At 44.9% G+C, this 25,255-nt stretch overlaps 1 protein-coding gene across 23 annotated transcripts in view; it reads left to right on the forward strand.

The window, feature by feature from the left end:
* The window catches only part of DTNA (dystrobrevin alpha), a 342,834-nt gene that overhangs the window by 60,549 nt on the left and 257,030 nt on the right, over positions 1 to 25,255 (forward strand). For 13 of the 23 annotated variants that reach the window (XM_050941961.1, XM_050941968.1, XM_050941974.1 and 10 more), the window contains exon 1: positions 18,570 to 18,771. The exons of 2 other annotated variants lie outside the window; for them this stretch is intronic. In XM_050941961.1, the coding sequence (XP_050797918.1) occupies positions 18,755 to 18,771 (17 nt within the window). In that variant the 5' untranslated portion in view covers positions 18,570 to 18,754. Of the gene's footprint in view, positions 1 to 18,334; positions 18,382 to 18,565; positions 18,772 to 25,255 lie in introns of those variants that run through there. 8 more of the 23 variants (XM_050941962.1, XM_050941975.1, XM_050941970.1 and 5 more) reach the window with 4 other exon arrangements.

A 25,255-nucleotide genomic window follows, 5' to 3' on the forward strand; every position in this document is an offset into this window, starting at 1 on the left:
GACCCCCCTATGGGGTGAGGAGGAGGGAACCGGTTGTTAATATTTTGGCAGCTCATCACTGGATATGACCCTGCAAAACTGTTTAATAGGCTGGCAGGGGATGCTCCTACAGGAAAATTGACTCACTGGTGAAGGTGGGTCAATGTCCCACCTGAATATTAAAGAGGTCAGAATGGCTGAGTAGTCTTTGAGGAGGAACTCTGAGCCTCGGAGTGGATTGTGGAGGAACTTGTCTAGTATAATTTAAAGTAACCATGAAAAAAGTCAGAAGGGGATATTCATGTAGCTGGAGTTGCTTAGCATAGATCGACTTACAGTAGTAGTGTAGACAGAGACTAAGTCTTGGAACACTGTGGAAGTTCTAGAAGTCTGAAAGAACACTAATGTGCCAATATTTTAAAAGGGCAAATGGAGTGACCAGGGTAATTATAGTCCTGTCAGTCTGACATCAGTCCCGGCCAAGATAATGGAGCAACTGATATGGGATTTGTTTAATAAAGAATTGAAGGAGGGTAATACGATAATGCCAATTAACATAGGTTTATGGAAAATATATCCTGACAAACTAACTTGATTTTTTTATGAGATTACATGTTTGGTAGATAAAAATTATAGTGTTGATATTAATAGACTTCTCTAAGGCATTTGACTTGATACCACACAACATTTTGATTAAAAAATTAGAACAATATAAAATTAACATGGCACACATTAGATTATTAAAAGCTAGTTAACTTATAGGTCTCAGAATGTGATTGTAAATAGGGAATCATCGTCGAGCAGGTGTGTTTCTAGCGATTGGTTCTTGGTCCAACTCTATTGAATACTTTTCTCAATGCCTTGGAAGAAAACATAAAATCATCACTGAAGTTTGCAGATGACACAACAATTGTGGGAGTGGTAAAGAAAGAACAGGACAGGTGACTGATACAAAATGATCTGGATTGCTTGGTAAGTGATGTGGCAAAGTATCTGTTTCTCCTCTGCTGGCTCAGTCCCCTTTTTTCCTTGGAGACACAGGCTTGGGCAAAGTAAAGTCCTTCCCGGTCGCGCAGGGTCTGGCTGATCCTTTTCTCAGTCAGTCCCTTGCTCTGTTTTTCTCCCCTTCTGGGAAGAGTGCAAGTCTTCCTGGCTGGAAGAGTTCAGAGTCTTGCGGCACCTACTCGCTGGCCGCTTCTCTGCCTCTCTCACTCCCCCCCTGCTTCCTTGCCAGGGAGGGTTTAAAAAGGTCTCTAGCAATTTGGGCCAGCTGAACCTAATTAGTTCCCTGGCAACCCCTGTTCCAGCTGAACCTTATTTCTCCATGGCTATCTCCCCTCAATGAATAGGGAGAGGCGTTTTATCCCCTCTGGGACTAATTACTATCCCTCCTTTGGTAGCTATTTGTCCTGGGTTTGCCACATATCTCCCCCCCAGCTCAACACTACAGGGTTGGGCTACTTGGGTTGGAAAGCAGTGCACCCTCGACAGGCCATCAGCATTGCCATGTTGGGTTGCAGACCTATGTCGTACTGTGAAGTGGAAGGGTTGAAGCGACAGAAACCATCTTGTTACTCTTGCATTTTTGTCCTTGTTTTGGTGCATCCACTGCAAAGGGGCATGGTCCGTGACCAGGGTAAACCTCCGTCCAAGTATATAGTAGCGGAGGCTTTCTATGGCCCATTTTACTGCTAGGTATTCCTTCTCCACTATGGCGTATTTCCGTTCTCTAGGTAGGAGCTTCCTACTGAGGAAGAGGATGAGGTGTTTGTCATCTCTGACCATTTGTGAAAGCACCGCCCCCAGCCCTACTTCAGAGGCATCCGTTTGTAGGATAAACTCCTTCCCCCAGTCTGAGGCTACTAGTACGGGGTCTGTGCAGAGGGCCGTCCTCAGATCTGCAAAAGCGGCTTCAGCTACCACAGACCATTTTACTATGTCTGGGCCCCGAGCTTTGGTTAGGTCCGCTAATGGGCACGCCCTGGTGGCGAAGTGGGGAATGAACCGTCTATAGTACCCCACTAGTCCCAGGAATGCTCTGACCTGTCTTTTCCGGAGTGGTCAGGGCCACTTCTGTCTAGCTTCTAACTTGTTGAGCTGGGGCTTCACCCCGTCCTTCCCCACTATATACCGAAGGTACTTGGCCTTAGCTAATCCAATCGAACATTTGGAGGGATTTGCAGTCAGTCCTGCCTTCCTCAGAGTGTTTAGGACTGCTTCTACCTTCTCCATGTGCGTCTCCCAGTCGGGGCTATATATGATGACGTCATTGAGATAGGCAGCCACGTACTTTCCATGGGGTCGTAACAGTTTGTCCATTAGTCGTTGGAAAGTAGCAGGGGCCCCATGCAACCCAAAGGGGAGAACAGTGTACTGATATAGTCTTTCTGGAGTTGCAAAGGCCGTCTTCTCCTTGTCGGCCTTAGCCAGGGGGATCTGCCAATAGCCCTTAGTAAGGTCAAGGGTAGACATAAACCGTGCCTTTTCCAGTCTGTCAATCAGTTCATCTAGCCTGGGTATAGGGTATGCGTCAAATTGGGACACCTCATTCAGCTTGTGGAAGTCATTGCAGAACCTCATACTGCCATCTGGCTTAGGCACTAAAACCACGGGACTGGACCATTGACTATGAGATTCTTCGATGACTCCTAAGGCCAGCATCTTCCTGACCTCTTTCCTAATCTCCTCTCTCTTGGCCTCCGGGATCCGGTATGGCTTGACATTCACCTTCACTCCAGGCTCTGTGAAGATGTGATGGTGAACCTCAGTAGTCCTGCCTGACTTTTCCGAGAACACTTCCCGGTTGCGTTTGATCAGGCTGATCACTTCTGATCATTGTTCCGGAGTCAACTCCAGGAATATTCCCACCAGGTTGGGCTGATTGCCTTTCCGGGATGGTGCCCCCAGTCCAGCCATCGGAGCTTCTCTATCCTGCCAAGGTTTCAGCAGATTTATATGGTAGATCTGCTCCAGCTTCTGGTGACCTGGCTGCCGGACCTTATAGTCGACTTCTCCTGTAGATTCTATTACCTCATATGGCTCCTGCCACCTGGCCAGGAGCTTGCTCTCCGCTGTGGGTATGAGCACCATCACCCGGTCCCCTACCTGGAACTTCTGGGTCATTGCTTGATGATTGTAATACGTCCGTTGTGCCCCTTGGGACTTCTCCATGTGTTCGCGCACAAGGGGGATGACTCGGGCTATTCGGTCTTTCATCTGCAGCACATGTTCCACAATGTTTCTCCCCGGATTCTGCTGTTCTTCCCAGTCTTCTTTAGCCAGGTCCACTATGCCCCTGGGGTGTCGACCATATAACAGCTCGAAGGGGGAGAATCCAGTTGAAGCCTGAGGGACTTCCCATATGGCAAACAGTACATAAGGCAGCAGGGCGTCCCAGTCTTTCCCGTCACGACTAATCACCTTCCGTAACATATTTTTCAATGTCCTATTGAAACGTTCGACGAGGCCATCTGTCTGGGGATGGTAGACCAATGTTCTAAGGGTCCATATGTGGAGCATGGTACATAAGTCCTTCATCAGTTTAGACACAAAGGGGGTCCCTTGGTCCATCAGGATCTCCTTAAGTATTCCTACTCTGGAAAAAATTGGGACTAATTCTTTGGCTATGGTCTTGGACATGGTATTCCGTAGGGGAATGGCCTCGGGGTATCGTGTGGCATAATCTAGTACTACCAGGATGTACTGTTGGCCCCGGGCTGACTTCTCCAGTGGCCCTACTATGTCCATAGCTATTCGCTCAAATGGAACCTCAATAATTGGCAGAGGTACCAGAGGGGCCCTTAAGCATGGTCGGGGCCCATGTATTTGGCATTCCGGACAGGAGGTACAATATCGCCGGACGGCCGCATAAATGCCAGGCCAAAAAAACCTCTGTAAAATCCAATCGAGGGTCTTATCTACCCCTAGATGGGCCTCGAACAGATGGCTGTGGGCCAGATCCATTACCGCTCTCTGATGCTTCCGGGGGACCAAGAGTTGTTCTATGACTTGCTCTTGGACGTGGACTACTCTATATAGCAGATCCTTCTTAATCATATAATATGGCCCCGGGCCCTTAACTCTCCCCTCCACTGGGACCCCATTTACCTCGACTACTTCCTTATGAATATTGTGGTATATGGGATCGTTGACCTGATCCTGCCCAAAATTCCCATGTGCAGTCCCTATTTGTCCAAATTCAGGGGAGGGGGGTCTACCTCCGTCTCCCCCTCGGGGAGAGCCCCTGGGGAACCAGGTCCAATGATAGGGTTGTTGATGGCCGACCCGGCCCCGCTGTCAGCTGAGCCCCTTCTTTCCCCTGCCAGCATAGCCTTCAGGTACTGGATCAGGATCCTCGTCCCCCTCCTTTTATCTGCCCTTCGTTCCCTCCGAGTCTTCCGGCAGGGAGAACAAATTCTGGCTAAACTCATGGAAGGCGGGGGGAGGGTGACTTCTCTGGGCCACACCTTGGGTCCCAGGGTCATTATTTTCTTCTACCTCATCCCCAGGGAGTAGACCATCAAATCCCGGGAAGTCTCATCCGATAAGGACAGGGTAGGGGAGTTTCGGAACTACTCCCACCGTCAACTTAGTGGGGTTTCCGAGAACTTCTATGCTTACGGGGATAGTCGGATAATAGTTGACATCCCCGTGCACACAGGATATTCCCAAGCATTTGGCCTGGGATAGTTGGCCCGGCCTGACCAGCTTCCCTGAGACTAATGTGATTGCACTTCCCGAGTCTATCAATGCTGTGGTCTCTATACCATTCATCTTAACGGGCCTAGTGTATCTATGACGGACCATCGCTACCCCGACTAGACTTATTAGCTCGCATGGTCCCCCTACATCTCCCAGTTCACCTTGCATAGGCTCCCCTAGATTTGGGCATTGGGCAGCAATATGCCCTAGTTCGCCACAGGCATAACATCGGTACCCCACTCGGGGCAGCCCCCTATTTTTCGGGCTGCTAGGATTTATCCCCCAAGTCCTTCTCCCCCAGTTTTCCAGTCTCTCCGAGACTGCCGGCTGCTCTTCCGCCTCCTTCCTCCCCTTCATTTTCCGGCCTGGCACTAAGGTAAACCGGGGCCTCGGCACAGAGACTGGTCTTCGATTCTGGCGCCTTCCTTCCCCGGTGGTCCGAGAAAGTTCTTGGGCTGCTGAGTGTCTCTCTACGAGAGCAACTAGTTCATCATAAGAGGAGGGATCATTTTGGCGGACCCACCCTCGTTTGTCCGGCGGCAACCCCCTCATGTACCTGTCCAATACCAGGATTTCCACTACCTTCTCTGGTCCATGGGTCTCAGGGTGGAGCCACTTCCGAGTGAGGTGTATCAAGTCAAATAGCTGGGACCTTGGTGCTTTGTCATCCCAGTACTTCCACTCGTGGAAGCGCTGGGCCCTTATGGCCAGTGTCACGCCTGTCCTTGACAGGATTTCTGCCTTCAGCTGAGGGTAATCCATAGCTGCTCCTGAGGTCATGTCAAAGTAGGCTTTCTGGGCCTCCCCACACAGGAATGGAGCCAGGAGGCCTGCCCACTGGTCTTGGGGCCAGGCTTCCCGCAGTGCCGTCCTCTCGAAAGCAAGGAGATATGCCTCTATATCATCATCTGTTGTCATTTTCTGTAAATAGTTGCTCACTCGTAGCAGCCGGGTCCCCTGGGCCCCGTGCGTCAGCGTGGTCAGGGCTTTCAACTGGTTCACCACTTCATTCAGGGTGGCACGATCTTGGGCCACCTGGCTCAGCAGCAGCTGGTTTGTCTCTTGTTGGACATGTATGGACTCTTGTTGGGCCGCCACCTGTACTCTGGTAGCCTCTTGTTGAGCCACAGTGGCCTGTATCAACGCCTTCACTACGTCCTCCATTTTTTTTTTTTTTTGTGATTTTACCTTGCCCTGTGATGGCTTGCCACAGAGCCTCACTCACTATGACATCCCACCCCTGACACCACGTGTGGCAAAGTACCTGTTTCTCCTCTGCTGGCTCAGTCCCCTTTTTTCCTTGGACACACAGGCTTGGGCAAAGTAAAGTCCTTCCCGGTCGCGCAGGGTCTGGCTGATCCTTTTCTCAGTCTGTCCCTTGCTCTGTTTTTCTCCCCTTCTGGGAGGAGTGCAATCTTCCTGGCTGGAAGAGTTCAGAGTCTTGCTGCACCTACTTGCTGGCCACTTCTCTGATTCTCTCACTCCCCTCCCGCTTCCCTGCCAGGGAGGGTTTAAAAAGGTCTCCAGCAATTTGGGCCAGCTGAACCTAATTAGTTCCCTGGCAACCCCTGTTCCAGCTGAACCTTATTTCTCCATGGCTATCTCCCCTCAATGAATAGGGAGAGGCCTTTTAACCCCTCTGGTACTAATTACTATCCCTCCTTTGGCAGCTATTTGTCCAGGGTTTGCCACAGTGAGCATAAGCAAACAATCTGTGTTTTAATATGGCTGAATGTAAATGTATACATCTAAGGATAAAGAATGTAGGCCACTTACAGGATGGAGACTCTGTCTTGGGAAGCTGTGATTCTGAAAAAGATTTGGGTGTCGTGGAGAATAATGAGCTGAACATGAGCTCCCAGTGTAATGCTGTGGCCAAAAGAGTCAATGCGATCCTGGGATGCATAAACAGGGAATCTTGAGTAGGAACAGAGAGGTTATGTTACTTCTGTATTAATTACCACTGCTGGAATACTGTGTAACAGTTCTGGTGTCTAAAATTCAAGAATGATGGTGAAAAATTGCAGACGATTCAGAGAAGAGCCATAAGAATGATTAAAGGATTAGAAAATATGCCTTATAATGGTAGATTCTAAGAGCTCAATCTCATAGATTCATAGACTTTAAGGCCAGGGGGGATCATCATGATCATCTAGTCTGATCTCCTGCACATGGCAGGCCAAAGAACCTCACACACCCACTCCTGTAGTAGACCCCTAATCTCTGCCTGAGTTACTGAGGTCCTCAAATCATAATTTAAAGACTTCAAGTTACAAAGAATCCACCGTTTACCCTGCCAAATGTGACGATCAGTTAGACCCTGAGCATGTGGACAAGACCCACCAGGCAGATACCTGGGAAAGAATTCTCTATAGTAACTCAGAGCACTCCTCATCCAGTGCCCCATCTCTGGCCACTGGGGAATTTTGCTACAACCAGTCGCAGATGGGCCGCATAACATTGTAGGCAGTCTCATCATTCCATTCCCTCCATAAATTTATCAAGCTCAGTCTTGAAGCCAGTAGGTTTTTTGCCACTGCTGTTCTCTCCTTGAAAGACTGTTCCAGAACTTCACTCTGATGGTTCATGGACTCATAGACACATAGACTTTAAGGTCAGAAGGGACCATTATGATCAGCTAGTCTGACCTCCTACCAAAGCAGGCCACAGAATCCTACCCATCCACTTCTATAACAAACCCCTAATCTATGTCTGAGTTATTGAAGTCTTCAAATTGTGGTTTGAAGACATCAAGCTGCAGAGAATCCACCAGCAAGTGACCCATACCCCACGCTGCAGAGGAAGGCGAAAAACCTCCAGGGCCTCTGCCAATCTGCCCCGGAGGAAAATTCCTTCCCAACCCCAAATATGGCGATCATCTAAACCCTGAGCATGTGGGCAAGACTCACCAGCCAGCACCCAGGAAAGAATTCTCTGCAGTAACTCAGATCCCATCCCATCCAACATCCCATCACAGACCACTGGGCATACTTACCTGCTGATAATCAAAGATCAATTGCCAAAATTAATTGCCAAAATTAGACTATCCCATCATACCATCCCTTCCATAAACTTATCAAGCTTAGTCTTAAAGCCAGATATGTCTTTTGCCCCCACTACTCCCCTTGGAAGGCTGTTCCAGAACTTCACTCCTCTAATGGTTAGAAACCTTCATCTAATTTTGAGTCTAAACTTCCTAGTGTCCAGTTTATACCCATTTGTTCTTGTTTCCACATTGGTACTAAGATTAAATAATTCCTCTCCCTCCCTAATATTAATCCCTCTGATATATTTGTAAAGAGCAAGCATATCCCCCCTCAACCTTCTTTTGGTTAGGCTAAACAAGCCAAGCTCTTTGAGTCTCCTTTCATAGGACAGGTTTTCCATTCCTCGGATCATCCTAGTAGCCCGTCTCTGAACCTGTTCCAGTCTGAATTCATCCTTCTTAAACATGGGAGACCAGAACTGCACACAGTATTCCAGATGAGGTCTCCCAGTGCCTTATACAACGGTACTAACACCTCCTTATCTTTGCTGGAAATACCTCGCCTGATGCATCCTAAAACTGCATTAGCTTTTTTAATGGCCATATCACATTGGCGGCTCATAGTCATCCTGTGATCAACCAATACTCCAAGGTCCTTTTCCTCCTCTGTTACTTCCAACTGATGTGTCCCCAATTTATAACTAAAATTCTTATTATTAATCCCTAAATGCATGACCTTGCACTTTTCACTATTAAATTTCATCCTATTACTATTACTCCAGTTTACAAGGTCATCCAGATCTTCCTGTATGATATCCCGGTCCTTCTCTGTGTTAGCAATACCTCCAAGCTTTGTGTCATCCACAGACTTTATTAGCATATTCCCGCTTTTTGTGCCAAGGTCAGTAATAAAAAGGTTAAATAAGATTGGTCCCAAAACTGATCCCTGAGGAACTCCACTAGTAACCTCCTTCCAGCCTGACAGTTCACCCTTCAGTATGACCCATTGTAGTCTCCCCTTTAACCAGTTCCTTATCCACCTTTCAATTTTCATATTGATCCCCATCTTTTCCAATTTAACTAATAATTCCCCATGTGGAACCATGTCAAATGCCTTACTGAAATTGAGGTAAATTAGATCTACTGCATTTCCTTTGTCTAAATAATCTGTCACCTTCTCAAAGAAGGAGACCAGGTTGGTTTGGCACGATCTACCTTTTGTAAAACCATGTTGTAATTTGTCCCAATTACCATTGACCTCAGTGTCCTTAACTACTTTCTGCTTCAAAATTTTTTCTGAGACCTTACATACTACAGATGTCAAACTATCAGGCCTATAGTTACTCGGATCACTTTTTTTTCCCTTTCTTAAAAATAGGAACTATGTTAGCAATTCTCCAGTCATACGGTACAACCCCTGAGTTTACCGATTCATTAAAAATTCTTGCTAATGGGCTTGCAATTTCATGTGCCAGTTCCTTTAATATTCTTAGGTGAAGATTATCTGGGCCCTCTGATTTTGTCCTATTAAGCTGTTCAAGTTTGGCTTCTACCTCAGATGTGGTAATATCTACCTCCATTTCCTCATTCCCATTTGTCATCCTTCCATTATCCCTAAGCTCCTCATTAGCCTCATTAAAGACTGAGGCAAAGTATTTATTTAGATATTGGGCCATGCCTAGGTTATCCTTAACCTCCATTCCATCCTCAGTGTTTAGCGGTCCCACTTCTTCTTTTTTTGTTTTCTTCTTATTTATATGGCTATAGAACCTTTTACTATTGGTTTTAATTCCCTTTGCAAGGTCCAACTCTACATGGCTTTTAGCCTCTCTCACTTTATCCCTACATGTTCTGACCTCACTAAGGTAGCTTTCCTTGCTAATCCCGCCCATCTTCCACTCCTTGTAGGCTTTCTGCTTTTTTCTTAATCACCTCTCTGAGATGCTTGCTCATCCAGCTTGGTCTGCAACTCCTGCCTATGTTTTTTTTCCCCTTTCTTGGGATGCAGGCTTCTGATAGTTTCTGCAGCTTCGACTTAAAGTAATTCCAGGCTGTCATAAACAGATAGCTAAGGGTTAATGTCTCTTTCACCTGAAAAAAAAGTAACCTGAAGCACCTGACCAGAGGACCAATCAGGAAACAGGATTTTTTCAACTCTGGATGGAGGGAAGTTTGTGTCTGAGTTCTTTGTTTTCTGTCTGCCTCTCTCTCAGCTATGAGAAGGATTTTTCTATTTCCTGCTTTCTAATCTTCTGTTTCCCATTTGTAAGTACAAAGAGATCAGGTAGTGAGTTATATGGTTTTTTTCTTTTGTATTTACATGTCTATAGTTGCTGGAGTGCTTTAAATTGTATTCTTTTTGAATAAGGCTGTTTATTCAATATTCTTTTAAGCAATTGACCCTGTATTTGTCACCTTAATACAGAGAGACCATTTTTATGTATTTTTCTTTCTTTTTATATAAAGCTTTCTTTTTAAGACCTGTTGGAGTTTTTTCTTTAGTGGGGAACTCCAGGGAAATTGAGTCTGTACTCACCAGGGAATTGGTGGGAGGAAGAAGTCAGGGGAAAACCTGTGTGTGTTAGATGTACTAGCCTGACTTTGTATTCCCTCTGGGTGAGGAGGGAAGAGAGATTGACTCTCGGTAATTCTGTTCTCCAGGCTGGGAACGGGGAGGGTGGAATCCCTCTGTTTAGATTCACGGAGGTTGCTTCTGTGTATCTCTCCAGGAACACCTGGAGGGGGGAAGGGAAAAGGTTTATTTCCCTTTGTTGTGAGACTCAAGGGATTTGGGTCTTGGGGTCCCCAGGGAAGGTTTTTGGGGGGACCAGAGTGCCCCAAAACACTCTAATTTTTTGGGTGGTGGCAGCAGTACCAGGTCCAAGCTGGTAACTAAGCTTGGAGGTTTTCATGCTAACCCCCATATTTTGGACGCTAAGGTCCAAATCTGGGACTAGGTTATTGACACAGGCTCCTCCGCCTTTAGGTTCACAAGTTCTTCAGTCCAATCCACTTCCCTAACTAATTTCCTTAATTCTTTAAAGTTAGCCTTTTGAAGTCAAACACCCTAGTCCCAGATCTATTTTTGTTTATCCTTCCATCTAGTTTGAACTGAATTAGCTCATGATCACTCAAACAAAGGTTGTCCCCTACAACCATTTCTTCTATGAGGTCCTCACTACTCACCAAAATCAAATCTAAAATGGCATCCCCTCTTGTTGGTTCTTCAACTACTTGGTGAAGAAATCCATCAGCTATCACATCCAGAAAAATCTGAGCCCTATTATTCTTACTAGCACTTGTGCTCCAGTCTGTCTCAGGGAAGTTAAAGTCTCCCATGATCACACAATTCCCATTAGTGTTTACTTCATTAAAAACATTAAAGAGGTCTCTATCCATATCCAAATCAGATCCTGGCTGTCTGTAGCACACCCCAAGCACTATCTCAGGGGAGGCTCTAGTAGCTTTCTTTCCCAGTGTGATTTTTGCCCAGACAGACTCTGTCTTATCCATTCCATCACTTCTTATTTCTTTACAGTTAACCTCATCATTGATATACAATGCTACTCCACCACCTTTGCCTTTATTTCTGCCTTTTCTAAACAGCACATAGCCTTCAATACCTGTACTCCAGTCATGACTACTATTGCACCATGTTTCTGTTATCCCTATGTAACCCTTCTGCCCCTCTGAGTTGGCAGCAACAAGGGCCGGGTTCAGTATCCAGGGGTTCCGTTTCAATAACCCAATGCCAAACCAGCTCGAGCCCCCACCCAGTGACCTGGGAAAATCTTACACACACCCCTAGGCGCCTCAAAGAGACAATGCTTCCCCTCTCGCAAGCACAGAGTCTCGGTGTAGCAGAAAAGGTTTAATACATGAGATAAACAACAAACACTAAATTGGGAAAAACACCTCAACTAGAGTTCATAGACCAAACCGTGAGCAAAGACCCACCCCAGGAAATTGGACTGTGTCCTCTTTCCTGGGCTCTTGAGTCCAGCAACCCCCAAATCACCCACAGTCCCAAAAGTCCCACAATCCCAAAAGTCTCTGTCCTGGGTCAGTGCAGCCCCAAAGTTCGAGAGTCTATCTGCAGAGGTCCCCCCCCCAGCCTGGGTAGAAAGGGGCACCTTACGTGGTCCGGGGCCAACTGCCCTGCCTCTCCGTGGGTTCTGCTCCCACCTTCTCCACGAACTGCTCCGCTTTACCAGCCGCTCCACTCTGCTCCTCCAGCCGTCCTTACAAACTGCTCCACTCCACCAGCTGCTCTGCTCCACCAGCTGTCCTGTGGGCTGCTCCAGTTGTCCCTGCAAACTGCTCGGCTCTGCTCGCTCTGTGGGCCGCTCCACCCAACTCACAGCTACTCCGCTCTGCCAGCCGCTCTGCTACACCAGCTGTCCCGTGATCCGCTCCAGCGTCCCCACAAACTGCTCCACTCCGCCAGCGGCTCTGTTCCACAGTATAGCTTTGGGCTCCTCACTAGTTAGCACAGTACTCAGTGCTCTCAGCTCAGTAATTTTAGCTCTTTAGTGATTTTCAGCTCTTAGTGATTCCAGCTCATAGTAGGGGAGCCCCAGTGCTAGTGCACCATTAGCCCAAAGTGAGTTCAGCTCAGTAACCTGTATTTAGATTCTTAAGGGAATAAAAAAAATCAACTCTGACATTCCACAGTGGAGAGAGGAGGGGGTGGAACTGGTGCTTCTGGCTCCACAAGGAGACTGCACCACCAGGCACAGATACCTGTCCCCAGCCTCTCTCAATTCTCTGGGTTTTGGAACCCATGTCCCTTGTCTAGCAAGTACCACCCAACTGAGGGTGAGTCATTTGTCACCAAGCAGTCCCACAGCTCGGCAGTCTGGGATAGGGTAGGCGTGCCTATTCAAATACACTCTCTGAAATTCTTTCCACCAGATGTCAGTGTAGAGCTTATCCTGACACTGCTTACACCTATAATATCCAGTTTCACTTCCTGCACCAGTAGCTCTAGTTCCTCCATTTTGTTACCTAGGCTCCTCGCATTGGTGTACATCTTAATTTTTGCCATTTGGCTTCACTGACATTCTTTACCTGGTTAGGCACAGACATTGTACCACCAGCATCACCTATTAGACTGGTATCTACACTAACCTTCTTCCTTATGTCAATTCTTCTGTCCACGGCTGTATCCTCTCTTACTTTGTTTTCTTCCCTCTCAAGGTTAAATTCCGGCGTGGAGATCACCTGGACATCTCCCAACCATCTCCCCCAAATTCCTAGTTTAAAGCTCTCTTAATCAGTTGGCTGAGCCTCCATCCTAGAAGTCTATTTCCCTCCTTACTCAGGTGAAGTCCATCCCGAGAGAACAGTCTTCTGTCCATAAATGCTTCCCAGTGGCCGTACATCCCAAAGCCCTCCTTATAGCACCACTGCCTGAACCATCTGTTGATTGCCATAATCTTGTCACACCTTTGTTGCCTTTCTCTAGGAACCAGCAGAATCCCACTGAAGATCACCTGAGCCTCGATTTCCTTAAGCGTCTTCCCCAGTCTGGCATAGTCTCCCTTGATACGTTCCAGTGAGAATCTAGCCGTATCATTCGTTCCCACATGAAGGACAATCAACGGATTCTTCCCTGCTCCCGTTAGGATCCTTTTCGGCCTCAGGTCCACATCCCATATCTTAGCACCTGGCAGACAGCACACCCTTCTGTTCTCTGGATCAGCTCTAGTTACAGGCCTGTCTATTCTTCTCAGTAAGGAATCCCCAATCACGTAGACCTGCCTTTTCCTGGTGACAGTGTGATTCTCTGGTCTATCCCCTGCTCCCACTGGCTGCAAGTCCTCTCGATTCCTGTTCACCCTTGTAATCCTCTGTAACCCTTCCCGTATCCTCCTGGGGCTCATATTTGATGTTGTCTCCATTGACTCCTCCCCTCTTCCTGTAGGACTAGCAGCTCTTCTCTTTTTCCTTGCCCTCTCTCCTTCAGCAACCACCTGCTGTGCCCCTTCTTCATTTTCCAACTCTGCAAACCTGTTCCTGAGTTCTATTTCCCCTTCACTGGCCCGTCTTTTCCTCTGCCTGGTTCTCTTTAGTCACATGCTTCCACCGTCCACTTTCCTCACCCAGCAGTATCTCCTCAGAATTCTTTGGTCCTGCTTCCATCTGCAAGTCTGAGCTTATCCCTTCAGCCTTCTCATGTCTTTGTTCCATCATCTGCTCGAACCCCCTTCTAAACTCGACCAGAGTTTCCACCTGCATCTCCAGTCCTCGGATCTTTTCTTCCATCAGCTCTATCAGGCAGCACTTCATGCAGACAAAACTCTTTTCAGGTACCCCCTCCAGGATCATGTACGTGCCGCAGCTTCCACATCCAGTCATCCTCATTGTGTCTTTCACTGCTGCCTCGGTATCAGTCATAGCCTTCCCACCTAAAACCTGTTAGTCCAAGAAACAAAACAAACCCGCAGCAGGCACCAGAACACTGGCAGACCACCACCCACTCCTTTCACTAGCCTGTCAGTTCCTCTGTCTAGGTCTCTTAGTCTCCCCCACAACCTCCTCCAAGAGAACTCCCTCTGAAACTCCCCTATTTACAGCTCTGTTTGCTGGCTGCTGTGCCACTGCAGCTGTCTATGCCGCTGCCTGACTGGCTGGCTACTTTTATAGGACCCCTAAGCAGACAAGCCCTGCCCCCTAAACAGGGCTCAGTTTCTCTCCCAGCACACTGCCCCTAGCAGCCTCCACACATAGAAAAGCTCTGTTTGCTGGCTGCTGTGGTTAGAAATCTTCATCTAATTTTAAGCCTAAACAGATTGATGGCCAGTTTATATCTATTTGTTCTTGTGTCAACATTGGCACCTAACTGAAATAATGCAATGATATCTCCCCTCAGCCTTTATTTGGGTAGGCTAAGCATGCCAGGCTCCCGAGTCTTTTCTCATAAAGTAGGTTTTCCATTCCTCTGATCATCCTATTTAGTTTAACAAAGAGAAGATTAAGGGATGTCTTGATTACAGTATATAACAACCTAGATGAGGAACAAGTATTTGATAATGGGCTCTTCATTCTAGCAGAGAAAACTATAATTAGAGTGACCAGACGAGAATTCTTAAATATTGGGACCGCTGCAGGGGGAGCGCCTTTTCAATTGTTACACTCACCCATCTGAGTCTTCGGCAGCACTTCGGCAGAGGATCCTTCAGTCACTGATGGTCTTCGGTGGCATTTCGGCGGCGGGTAATAAACCTTGCCGCCAAAGAAAGAACTACCCGCTGCCGAAATGCTGCCGAAGACCATCAGTGACTGAAGGACTTCTGCCGAAGTGCCGCCGAAGACCCAGACAGGTAAGTATAGCAATTGAAAAGGCGCTCCCGCCGCCTAAGCAATGAGAAAAAAAAAAAGCGCCTGAAACAAAATATCGAGACAAATGGTACAGTTGGGATGCGGGACAAACTGTTTGATATCAGGACAGTCCCGATTTTATAACTGAATCCAGTGTCTAGAAGTTGAAGCTAGACAAATCAGACTGGAAATAAGGCAACACATTTTTAACAGTGAGGATAATTAATAATTGGAACAATTCCAAGGGTTGTGGTGGATTCTCTGTCACTGGCAACTTTGAAATCAAGAGTGGCAGTTTTTCTATAAAATATGCTCTAGGAATTATTTTGAGAAAGTTCACTGGTCTGTGTTATACATGAGGTCAGAATAGACGATTGCAATGGTCCCTTCTGGCCTTGGAATCTGTGAATCTTATAAGCAATCCTCACTCAAGTCATCCCATTGAGGTTAATGGGACTACTTGTAAGAGCAAAGACTACTCTTGTGAGTAAGATTTTTGCAGGATATGGTCCATAGGACAATTCGCATTCCTTGTTCCAGTGAGCTCAAAATCTAAGATTGTCGAGACAAATAAATTCAAGACATTGGAAAACAAGAGAAGACAAGGAATGAATTTTATGCACTTTGTAAAATAGCTGAACACAAAGGGACAGATTGTGTCAATTAGGGAGGGGCCTAAATTAGGTGTGGTACAACAGCCGTACTATCCCCAGGCACAGAAGAGGCTGTGACATGTCTATGCTTGTTTTTCCTATTAAGAGAAACTTGGTATCAGCATATATTCTAATATATATCTGTCAATTCCAATAGCATAATGAGCATTGATGTGCGATAATGCTTTGCAATTCTAAGCCTTGTACCCTGCTACAAGGTAAGTAAACTTTATTCACAAGTCACAATTTTGGAGAACTAAGACAAAGAGATGTTAAATGACTTCTGCAATTCTGCAAGTCCATGGCATGCTTTTCATTTGCTGGTGTTTTTAAAGCTCTGTGTTCATAGATGTGCAATGAACTTGTTTAAGGCAATGTTTGCTAAAGATAGCAAAGGTTGGGGATTTGAAACAGCTTGTTTAACTCTTGAGGAGTCTTGTCAGCTAGTACAGCCTTTGATATTGTATATTACTGCCAGTTCTTCCAGAGTAATGGAACACAAATAAACTGTAGCAGACTCTAATTTGTGAGGAGCTGCTAATTTAGTATATGTGGGACTTAAAGTGGAAGTGGCTATGCAGTCCTTTGTTTTTATCAAATCTTATCTCCCCCAATTGCTTACAGAAGAGCAGGGCAGAAGAGTAGTACAAGATTTGCACATTTTCAACAATGAGGACTGACAGCTGCGGTAATGGTTATTAGCTCACAGGAGATAGTGCAAGTGTACTGCCTTCCCTACAAATGCACACCCCCCTATTACTAAGATGACTGCCCTTTGGGTCTTGTCAGGAGAAATGTCTGTTGTCAGCGGATCAAGAATCTCTATTGACTAGCAGTCTTGGATATGTGCGGCAACAAAATGGTGATGTTTATTACCAGAGTGATATTCTGTGGAACTATGGACACTTTCCAGGATAGATTTGTAACCCACACACCTCCTGGGTGTGATATTCTGTCCCCTCTTGTGGCACTGAGACCACTTAGAGATTAATGAGTTTGCTACAGCCTTAGATAAGGATTAAATGGCTTTTAGCTCATACAGTAGAGGCTCATGCATTTAGCTGCAGAGGTCCCAGTTTCGATCCCGACCACTGAGGTCTGTCGGTGTTACAGACTCACTTGCAAAAACCTAAGCTGTTTTCTTTGTTAGCATGAATTATTGCAAATACATGGTAATTTTTATTACTCAGACAGTTCAGTCCCTCAGCCTCAGTGTTCTAAAATATTTGGGGCCTAGTCTGTACTGCTAAATAGAGCCATTGCTGACAACAGTTGTTTGCAGCTGAAGTGGTGCTGAGCAGTTTGTCTACATTTGTCTACAACTGAACTTGGCCTGTGTCCAACACCGGTTCACCTGAAAACTGGGTTAGCATCTGTTGTCAGCAGCAGTTCTATTTTGTAGATCAGACAAAGGCCTAAGACTCTGTAAAATACAAACCTGTGCTATGTTATCATTGTGTGCAAATTGGCTTGACTACAAACTGACACTTTCCAAGATACATCTGAAAATGTTCAGTAATTCAAATGCTTTACACAGAATCTTGTGGCTTGTTGAATTCTGTTAGTGTGATGTTTGAGATAAGAAACTCTTGTTTGCAACCAATATCTAACTGAATGCATATTTACACATTAAAAACGTGTGCTTCAAATTGGTAATATTAAAAGGTTTGTATCAGCACACATGACTGCTGATTATTGCTATTATCTGCTATTATTTTTGACTTTCTGGGTTGTCACCTTGCAGGCTATCATTAATCAACAGTCTGTATATTTCATATGCAGTATCAGCACACTGGCTTCTGAACAAATATGCAATTTGTGGTAGTAATTTATCCGTAGGCAGATAAAAATTTACTAAGGGGTATTTCCTAGATGTTTTGTGTTTGATATCTGGTAAGATGATCTTCTTGTTTTTTACACACTGTCCCTCCATACAGATCTCTCTGCACAGGCAGGGCTGCTGTAAGCTTCCAAATATGATCCCTGGCCAAAGCCTGATATGACAGCTATGCGAAACAGCACAGAGAGCTCCTCCTTCCCTCCCTCTGGAACTGCCTTCATTAGTAACCATCCGTAGATAATGCTGACTTGTGATCTTATTTCATATAGATATATAATCAGTGATTCCAGGATTCAAACTCAAAGGCATTGCCTTTGACTAATATCAGCCCTGGCACAAGCAGTACTAACACCTACTTCTCCACTGCACATAGGCAGACATTGACAGTTTGCCATTTTAGTTTTGATGTGCTGCGGCAGCATGTTTTCCAAATCCCATGTATTTTTAAAACAGGTTTCAAAGGAAGACTTGGATTTTTTTAGTTTATCTATACAAGCTAAGTTAGTTTCTTAACTGTGAAACACTATGTTCAGTGGATAAAGTGATTAAAATTGCAATTTGACTTCTGTAAATAATGCTTCTTGTAATTTGTAAAAGAAGACGTTGTTTTATTTAAACTGATACTTTTGAAAAACCTGCGTACAGACTACAGTGTAGTAATTTTGCAGGTTTAGTGTTCTGGGAAACAGAATAGCTGCTGAGCTCTGTTGCTGCAGGCTCTCAGGAATGTCACTCACAGAACATTCCTTTCCTGGGCAGCCAAGTTTGGAAGTCAGTTAATTCCTGGGTGCAAACCAGTGTGTTTGTGTGGAGGGAGACAATAAGAACAGAAGGCTTTGTTTTCTGTGTCTATCTATAACAATCCATGAAAGCATCTCCTTTCATCCTGCAGAAGACAGGTAAAAGACAGCTGAATGATCTGTATTAGATATATAAGAGGAAGTAGAAAAATGGTGGGGGTGAGTATGAGGGTGGAGTGGCAGGGGAAGAGAGAAAGGGAGTGTACCAGAGTGCCTGTGATTGGTAAGCTTCGCAAAGGCATCTGCCAGCGGGACTTCAGTGGAATGTGAAACCAAATCATTTACAAGTTAAAGATAGATACAGAATACACAGCATGTTGAGCCAGGATTAAATTCATCCCTCTCTGCCTAGCTTCTCACAGAGTTCTGTTTCGTCAGCTTTTCTGTGTCTACGTTAAGGACTTTATTAGTACTTCTTTAAATATAAAACAACTCTGGATTCATTGGCATTATTAAGGTGGCATAGGAAATCATGGTGCATACTGAAGGGTAAGTAGAAAGTTGTCTTTTGGCTATAACTTCATTACAGCAAGTTCATGGGGCTTTTCTGTCTTGGGATTCAGGACAGTTCAGCAGTATATTTAAGATGAGGTATGTTTTTAGGTAATATTCCTTGTTGCCATTTATGACTTATTTAGATTTTATGTTTCAGTGAGCTGGAATTACACAACTGTACTTGTTTTGACATGGTTAATACATTTTACACTTTCATAATCTCAGCATTATAATTGTGAATAGAGTTTTCCTGTGATTTTTTCCTTACCCATAATTTTAGTTTATTCATCAGTAAGACTTGCTGTTTGTTGTTGTAAATCATGCTTCACCAAAGTTGAAATAAACTTATTTTTCCATGATTAGAAGGAGGGTAATCATTACTGGAGTGTTCTTCTGATTGTGAATTGTTCATCGTTTCACTTATTTGCCATTATCTAATGTGTAAATTGTGAACACAAAACAGGTTTCATTACTTATACTAGTTGTCCGTTCCGCCTCTTCCTCCCCCGCTCCCCAATGCTATTACTTGTCATTGTATAACTTTCACTGTGGGCTGTTTTGTTTTCTCTGAACAAAGTCATTTTTAAGTTAATTCAAAAATATGGCAATATTTCCTTAAAAAGTGTGGAAATGTAGAAAGGTTTAGGATGCCATTGTTCTGTTTAACCATTTTTCAAAAATATGTAGGTACTGTATCTCACAGATATGTTGTTTTACGGAGCAGAGATACTTTGAGCTTGTGTTAAATACTTTGTTATATGTTTCTGACAAAGCTGATGTTTTTGTATGAGACAAAAAGGGCTTTTTAATATCAGAAAGTCAGCAAAGCGTTTGTTTCCTAGTAAGAACATGTATAACAAGGATTTCATATAAAACTGTTTTTTTAACAGAATTTTGGAAATGCATGTGTCCTTTTTCAGTGTACTGTGTGAAAATTTGACTTTTGTAAAATGTAATTCCTGGTTTAAACTTTTGAGTCAGCCTACCCAAATTTATACAGAATTTCTTCTGCATAAATGCTGCCCATAATAGTCATAGGGAGCAGAGTGCTTTTTATAGAAGAATAAAAGTTCTGCCATTCTTGTTTATAGACTGTGTAGCTTAAGAGTTATTTAATGCTACAAGTCAGTCTTTGCCTTGCAAAATATACTGAGCTGCACTTGACTGAAATAGAAACATCTCTCTTTCATTTGAAGGAAAGATAAGGTACCTAGTAGCTGTTACCCCTTTGCTGATTGACTGATTTCATTTATATCAATCAACTTGCCAGAATTTTGTAATATCGTTGGCATCTTTTGTGTCAGCAAGTCAAATAAAAGATAATTTCTGCTTTGATTATGTAGGTTGTATTGAATTTTATGAGTTAAATCAAGAGGTGGGGGCTTGGGAGAAACTGCAGAACTCTTAAGTCAAATCTGAAAACAAGTGTAAGAAGTAATGACAAATATGCTACTATGGTCTTGGGGCAGATGCTCAGCACTGAAGTCCGTGGAGCTATGACAGTTCACACCCGCTGAGGATTTGCCCCATGGCGCTCTTGTAGCTAGGTCTTATTCTACAATGGTTATTTACATTATTTCTTAGCTGATGAAAGATAAAGAAACCTTGACAAGACAGACAAGGCAAGACAAGACAGACGTAACCTTGACAAGAAAGGATGGTATTGTAAGTGAAGCAACAAACTGGGACATAGGAGATCTCTGTGCTTTTGGAAAAGTCATATAATCTCTCTAAGCCCCTGTGAAAAGAAAAATAATATCTTCCTCACGCCCTTCGTCCATTTTGTCTATTTATATTGCAAAGTCTACGGGCCAGGGACTGTCTCTTATAGTGCCTAGCACAATGGGGTTCTGTTCTCAGGTGGTGCCTCAGGGTACTACTGTAATACAAATATAATAAGAGATTAGGGTTGTTGGCTCTCTAGATGAGTGTGTGGATTTCTGTGGTTTTTTGTTAAGTCCCAAACTTGAAAGAGGGAGGCTGACAATAAGAGCTGAGAGAAAATCAGAATGTTCATCTCTGAAGAAATTCGGATGTTTTAATATTTTGTTTTCATCTCAAATTGGGAAGAAAATGTTTGATATTTCAACTTGTCATGCAACAAAATATTCCTAAACATTTTGAAAGCATGAAACATTTTGTTTTGACACCTTTGGTCAAAATCAAACATTATGGAGAGACAAGGTGGGTGAGGTAATATCTTTTATTGGACCAGCTTCTATTGGTGTGAGAGTGAAAATTTTGAGCTATACAGAACTCTTCTTCTGCAACAAACATTTTGACATTCGCAAATATTTTGTTTCCGTTTGTTGAATGTTTTATTTTGAGTCAGTTCAACATTAAACTTCATTGCTGTATTATGGTGCTTTGCCTCACAGGAGTTGCAGTACTGAAGTATGATATCCCCATTCTTCCTTATGGGCGAGGCTCCTTGGCTGGACTAAGCATCCACAGTCAGGGGCGGCTCTAGACATTTCGCTGCCCCAAGCACTTTGTCATGCCATGGGGGGCGCTCTGCCGGTCGCTAGTCCACCGGAGCTGTGGGACCAGTGGATCCTCCGCAGGCATGCCACCGAAAGCTGCCTGCCTGCCGCCCTCCTGGCGACCGGCAGAGCGCCCCCTGCGGCATGCTGCCCCAAGCACGCGCTTGGCGTGCTGGGGCCTGGAGCCGCCCCTGTCCACAGTCACATAACACCCATGATGCACTGTACAGCTTTGTCAGAGGGAAGTGCACGTTGAATCCTGGGAGATGTAAACCCTAAGGAATCAGGGCTGGCTCTAGCCATTTCACTGGCCCAAGCACAGCGGCATGCCGCAGGGGGCGCTCTGCTGCTCGCCAGTCCCACGGCTCCGGTGGACCTCCCGCAGGCATCCCTGCGGAGGGTCCGCTGGTCCCGCCGCTCCGGTGGACCTCCCGTAGGTGTGCTCCACTGGAGTCGCGGGACCAGCGGACCCTCCGCAGGCATGCCTGCTGGAGGTCCACCGGAGCCGCCTGCTGTCCTCCTGGCAACCGGCAGAGTGCCCCCCGCGGCATGCCACCCCAGGCACGCACTTGGCGCGGTGGGGCCTGGAGCAATCCCTGTAAGGAATCCAGCCCATATGAGAGAACGGGAACCAAACCTACAACGTCCATGAGGCAATTTTCACAATAGAGAAATACAGGAGGGGGGGTGGCAGGTTGTGTCAGTTCACATTCAACATTTTGAGTCAGTTTGACACAATGAAATATTCCAAATTGGTTTGAACCCACTGGAAGCAAAATATTTCATTTAGAGTTTTCCAATGAAAAATTGATAATTATTGGCAAAATTGAAAATTTCCAAGGGAAAATTTTGATTGTGCAGAAACTGCATTTTTCTGTTGGAAAATTGTTATGATGGAAAAATCCTGACCAGCTCTGCAGACAATATTGTAGTGGACCAGCTGGTTTATATGCGTACTACGGAGCTCTGGTAGAAGGGATTAATTGTTGCTGTAACTTTGCAGTGCTGTCACCTACTGAAGATTCTCTATCTCAAGTAGTAGAGGCTTGTGCTTTTGGAGCGGGAAGTTCTGAATCCCTCCGCCCCCATCAGTCACGATGAACTTCTGAATGGCTATGGTATGAGACACAGAGAGAACCATGCTATCCAAAGTGGCTATGGATTAGTTATATTTTGTACTAAAGTCTATTAATCTAGTCCTTGAGAACCACCCACTAGCTGCAGTGTAGGAATATGAAAATTCTTCTTCTCTGAGTTCCACATCTTTTCTTTTGGCTCCTGCATTCTCCCTTTCCCTCCTCTGCATATGTTCTTTCTCTTCCTTCCTTGGCGCTTTAGGTAACTCTTCCTTTCTTTCTGGCCTCAGACCTTCCAGTTACTACTTTCCTGAATGTCTTAAACCTCTTTTTGCCTCTTCCCTCACCGTCACTCTGCTTAGCTGAGCACCAAGTATAAGGTGCCTGGAGATAACAGGAGTTTTTTTAGGACTACACTGCTCATATCTAAGTTCCCAACATCTTCAGAAATTGACTTGTAGAGTGTATAAGATGGGTCTTCAAGGCCCTTGTTCTCTATCTCTGGCAATGGATCCTTGAGATGCAGGTATTTGTTCTGGGCCTCAATGCCCCTAAAATACCTGTGCAGTAACAATTTCCTTCAGGTATTAACAAATTCTACTCCCAAAGCGGATGCCATGTTTATTTTGGCAGGATCTGACATACAGTGCCTGCTGGGGTTTACTGCATCCTGGAGAATCTCAGATTTATAAACTCAGAGGTATTTCAGTACAGTCTCAAAATATGATGTCTACATGACCACCTTTCTAATCCCTGATTCTGTATGCTTTCTCAATTCCATTCACTAGAGAAAGAGCATAGACTCATAGACTCATAGGTCAGAAGGGACCAATCTGATCATCTAGTCTGACCTCCTGCACAAGGCAGGCCACAGAACCCCACCCATCCAATTTTATAACAACCCCTATCCCAGGACCGAGTTATTGAAATCCTCAAAAATGGTTTGAAGACCTCAAGCTGCAGAGAATCCACCAGCAAGCGACCCGTGCCCCACGCTGCAGGGGAAGGCGAAAAACCTCCAGGGCACCTGCCAATCCGCCCTGGAGGAAAATTCCTTCCCGACCCCAAATATGGCGATCAGCTAAACCCTGAGCATGTGGGCAAGAGTCACCAGCTAGCACCCAAGAAGGAATTCTCCGCAGCAACTCAGTACCCATCGCATGCAACATCTCCCCGCAGACCATTGAGCAGACCTGTCTGGTGGTAATTCAAGATCAATTGCCCAAATTAACGATCCTATCATAACATCCCCTCCATATACTTATCAAGCTTTGTCTTAAAGCCAGGAAAGTCTTTTGCCCCTACTACTTCCCTCGGAAGGCTATTCCAGAACTTCACTCCCCTAATGGTCAGAAACCTTCATCTAATTTCAAGTCTAAACTTCCTAATATCCAGTTTATATCCATTCGTCCTCGTGGCTACATTAGTACTAAACTTAAATAATTCCTCTCCCTCCCTAACGTTAACCCCCTTGATATATTTATATAGGGCGAGCATATCCCCCCTCAGCCTTCTTTTGGCCAGGCTAAACAAGCCAAGCTCTTTGAGTCTCCTTTCATAAGGCAGTTTTTCCATTCCTCGGATCATCCTCGTAGCCCGTCTCTGAACCTGTTCCAGTTTGAATTCATCCTTCTTGAACATGGGACACCAGAACTGCACACAGTATTCCAGATGGGGTCTCACCAACGCCGTATACAATGGTACTAACACATCCTTATCCTTGCAGGAAATACCCCGCCTGATGCATCCCAAAATCGCATTTGCTTTTTTAACAGCCGAATCACATTGGCGACTCATAGTCATCCTGCTATCAACCAGTACCCCAAGGTCCTTCTCTTCCTCCGTCGCTTCCAACTGATGCGCCCCCAACGTATATCCAAAATTCTTATTATTAATTCCTAAATGCATGACCTTGCACTTTTCACTATTGTATTTCATCCTATTTCTATTACTCCAGTTTACAAGGTGGTTCCGATCTTCCTGAATAGTATCCCTGTCCTTCTCCGTGTTAGCAATACCCCCCAGCTTCGTGTCATCCGCAAACTTTATTAGCACATTCCCGCTCTTTGTGCCAAGCATCACTGAAATCTCTAAATCCATCAAGTGGTTTTCAATTTCTGACTGGTTATTGATCAGATTGTTTTTGTAGCAAGTGATGAGGTACTTACTGAGTGAGCTCAGAGACTTGATGCTAATTTATTTGGGGGCAGGACATGAAAGTATAATGAAGCCTCCTATTAATGGGATGCTGAATATTACAGTTGTGGTAGGTGAGAGAGATCCTAATATGCTTTGGTTTTGGGGAGAAATGTAACAGAGACAGCAACATCTGAGTCTATGAACTCAGATGTTACTGTATCTGCTTGAGTCCTGGCTTAGTGCGTCATCTCATATTGTATCTGGCAGTAACAACAGGATTTTGGGATCTTTTCAAAGAACCAAGGTCACGATGGATAAGCTGTGAAAATAGTCCCTCTGACTATTCAACTATGTATCTTAGTATCGTGGATCCATGTGCTGAACTGTACCATTTCTGAGGCAGAACTGTTGAGTGGATACAGGCACTAGACAGAGACTCAGTGTTTTTGTTTCTGTCTTTGATTTTAGGCTGGTCACTTAACTAATTTTTTGTCTCAGTTTTCCCTTCTGTAAAGATGAGGATCATTAAGTTGGCCCAGCTTTGTAAAGTGCTGAAAAACACTACTTTTTTATTATTATCACAATAAAACCCCTCTTCAATAATACGCTTTTCTGTACAGTTGTCAAAGTTTTGGCACTGCACTGTAATATAAAGAAAAGGCAGTGTATAGTACTAAAGTTTTATACATGTAATTAGACTTTAAAACACATGCTTGCGATCTGACATGGTAACCTGTTTTTTGAAAGAGAAATAAGGTAAAATAGAGGAGAATCCATTTG

This window comes from Gopherus flavomarginatus, chromosome 2 (genome assembly GCF_025201925.1).
Source record: "Gopherus flavomarginatus isolate rGopFla2 chromosome 2, rGopFla2.mat.asm, whole genome shotgun sequence".
Classification (NCBI taxonomy): Eukaryota; Metazoa; Chordata; order Testudines; family Testudinidae; genus Gopherus; species Gopherus flavomarginatus.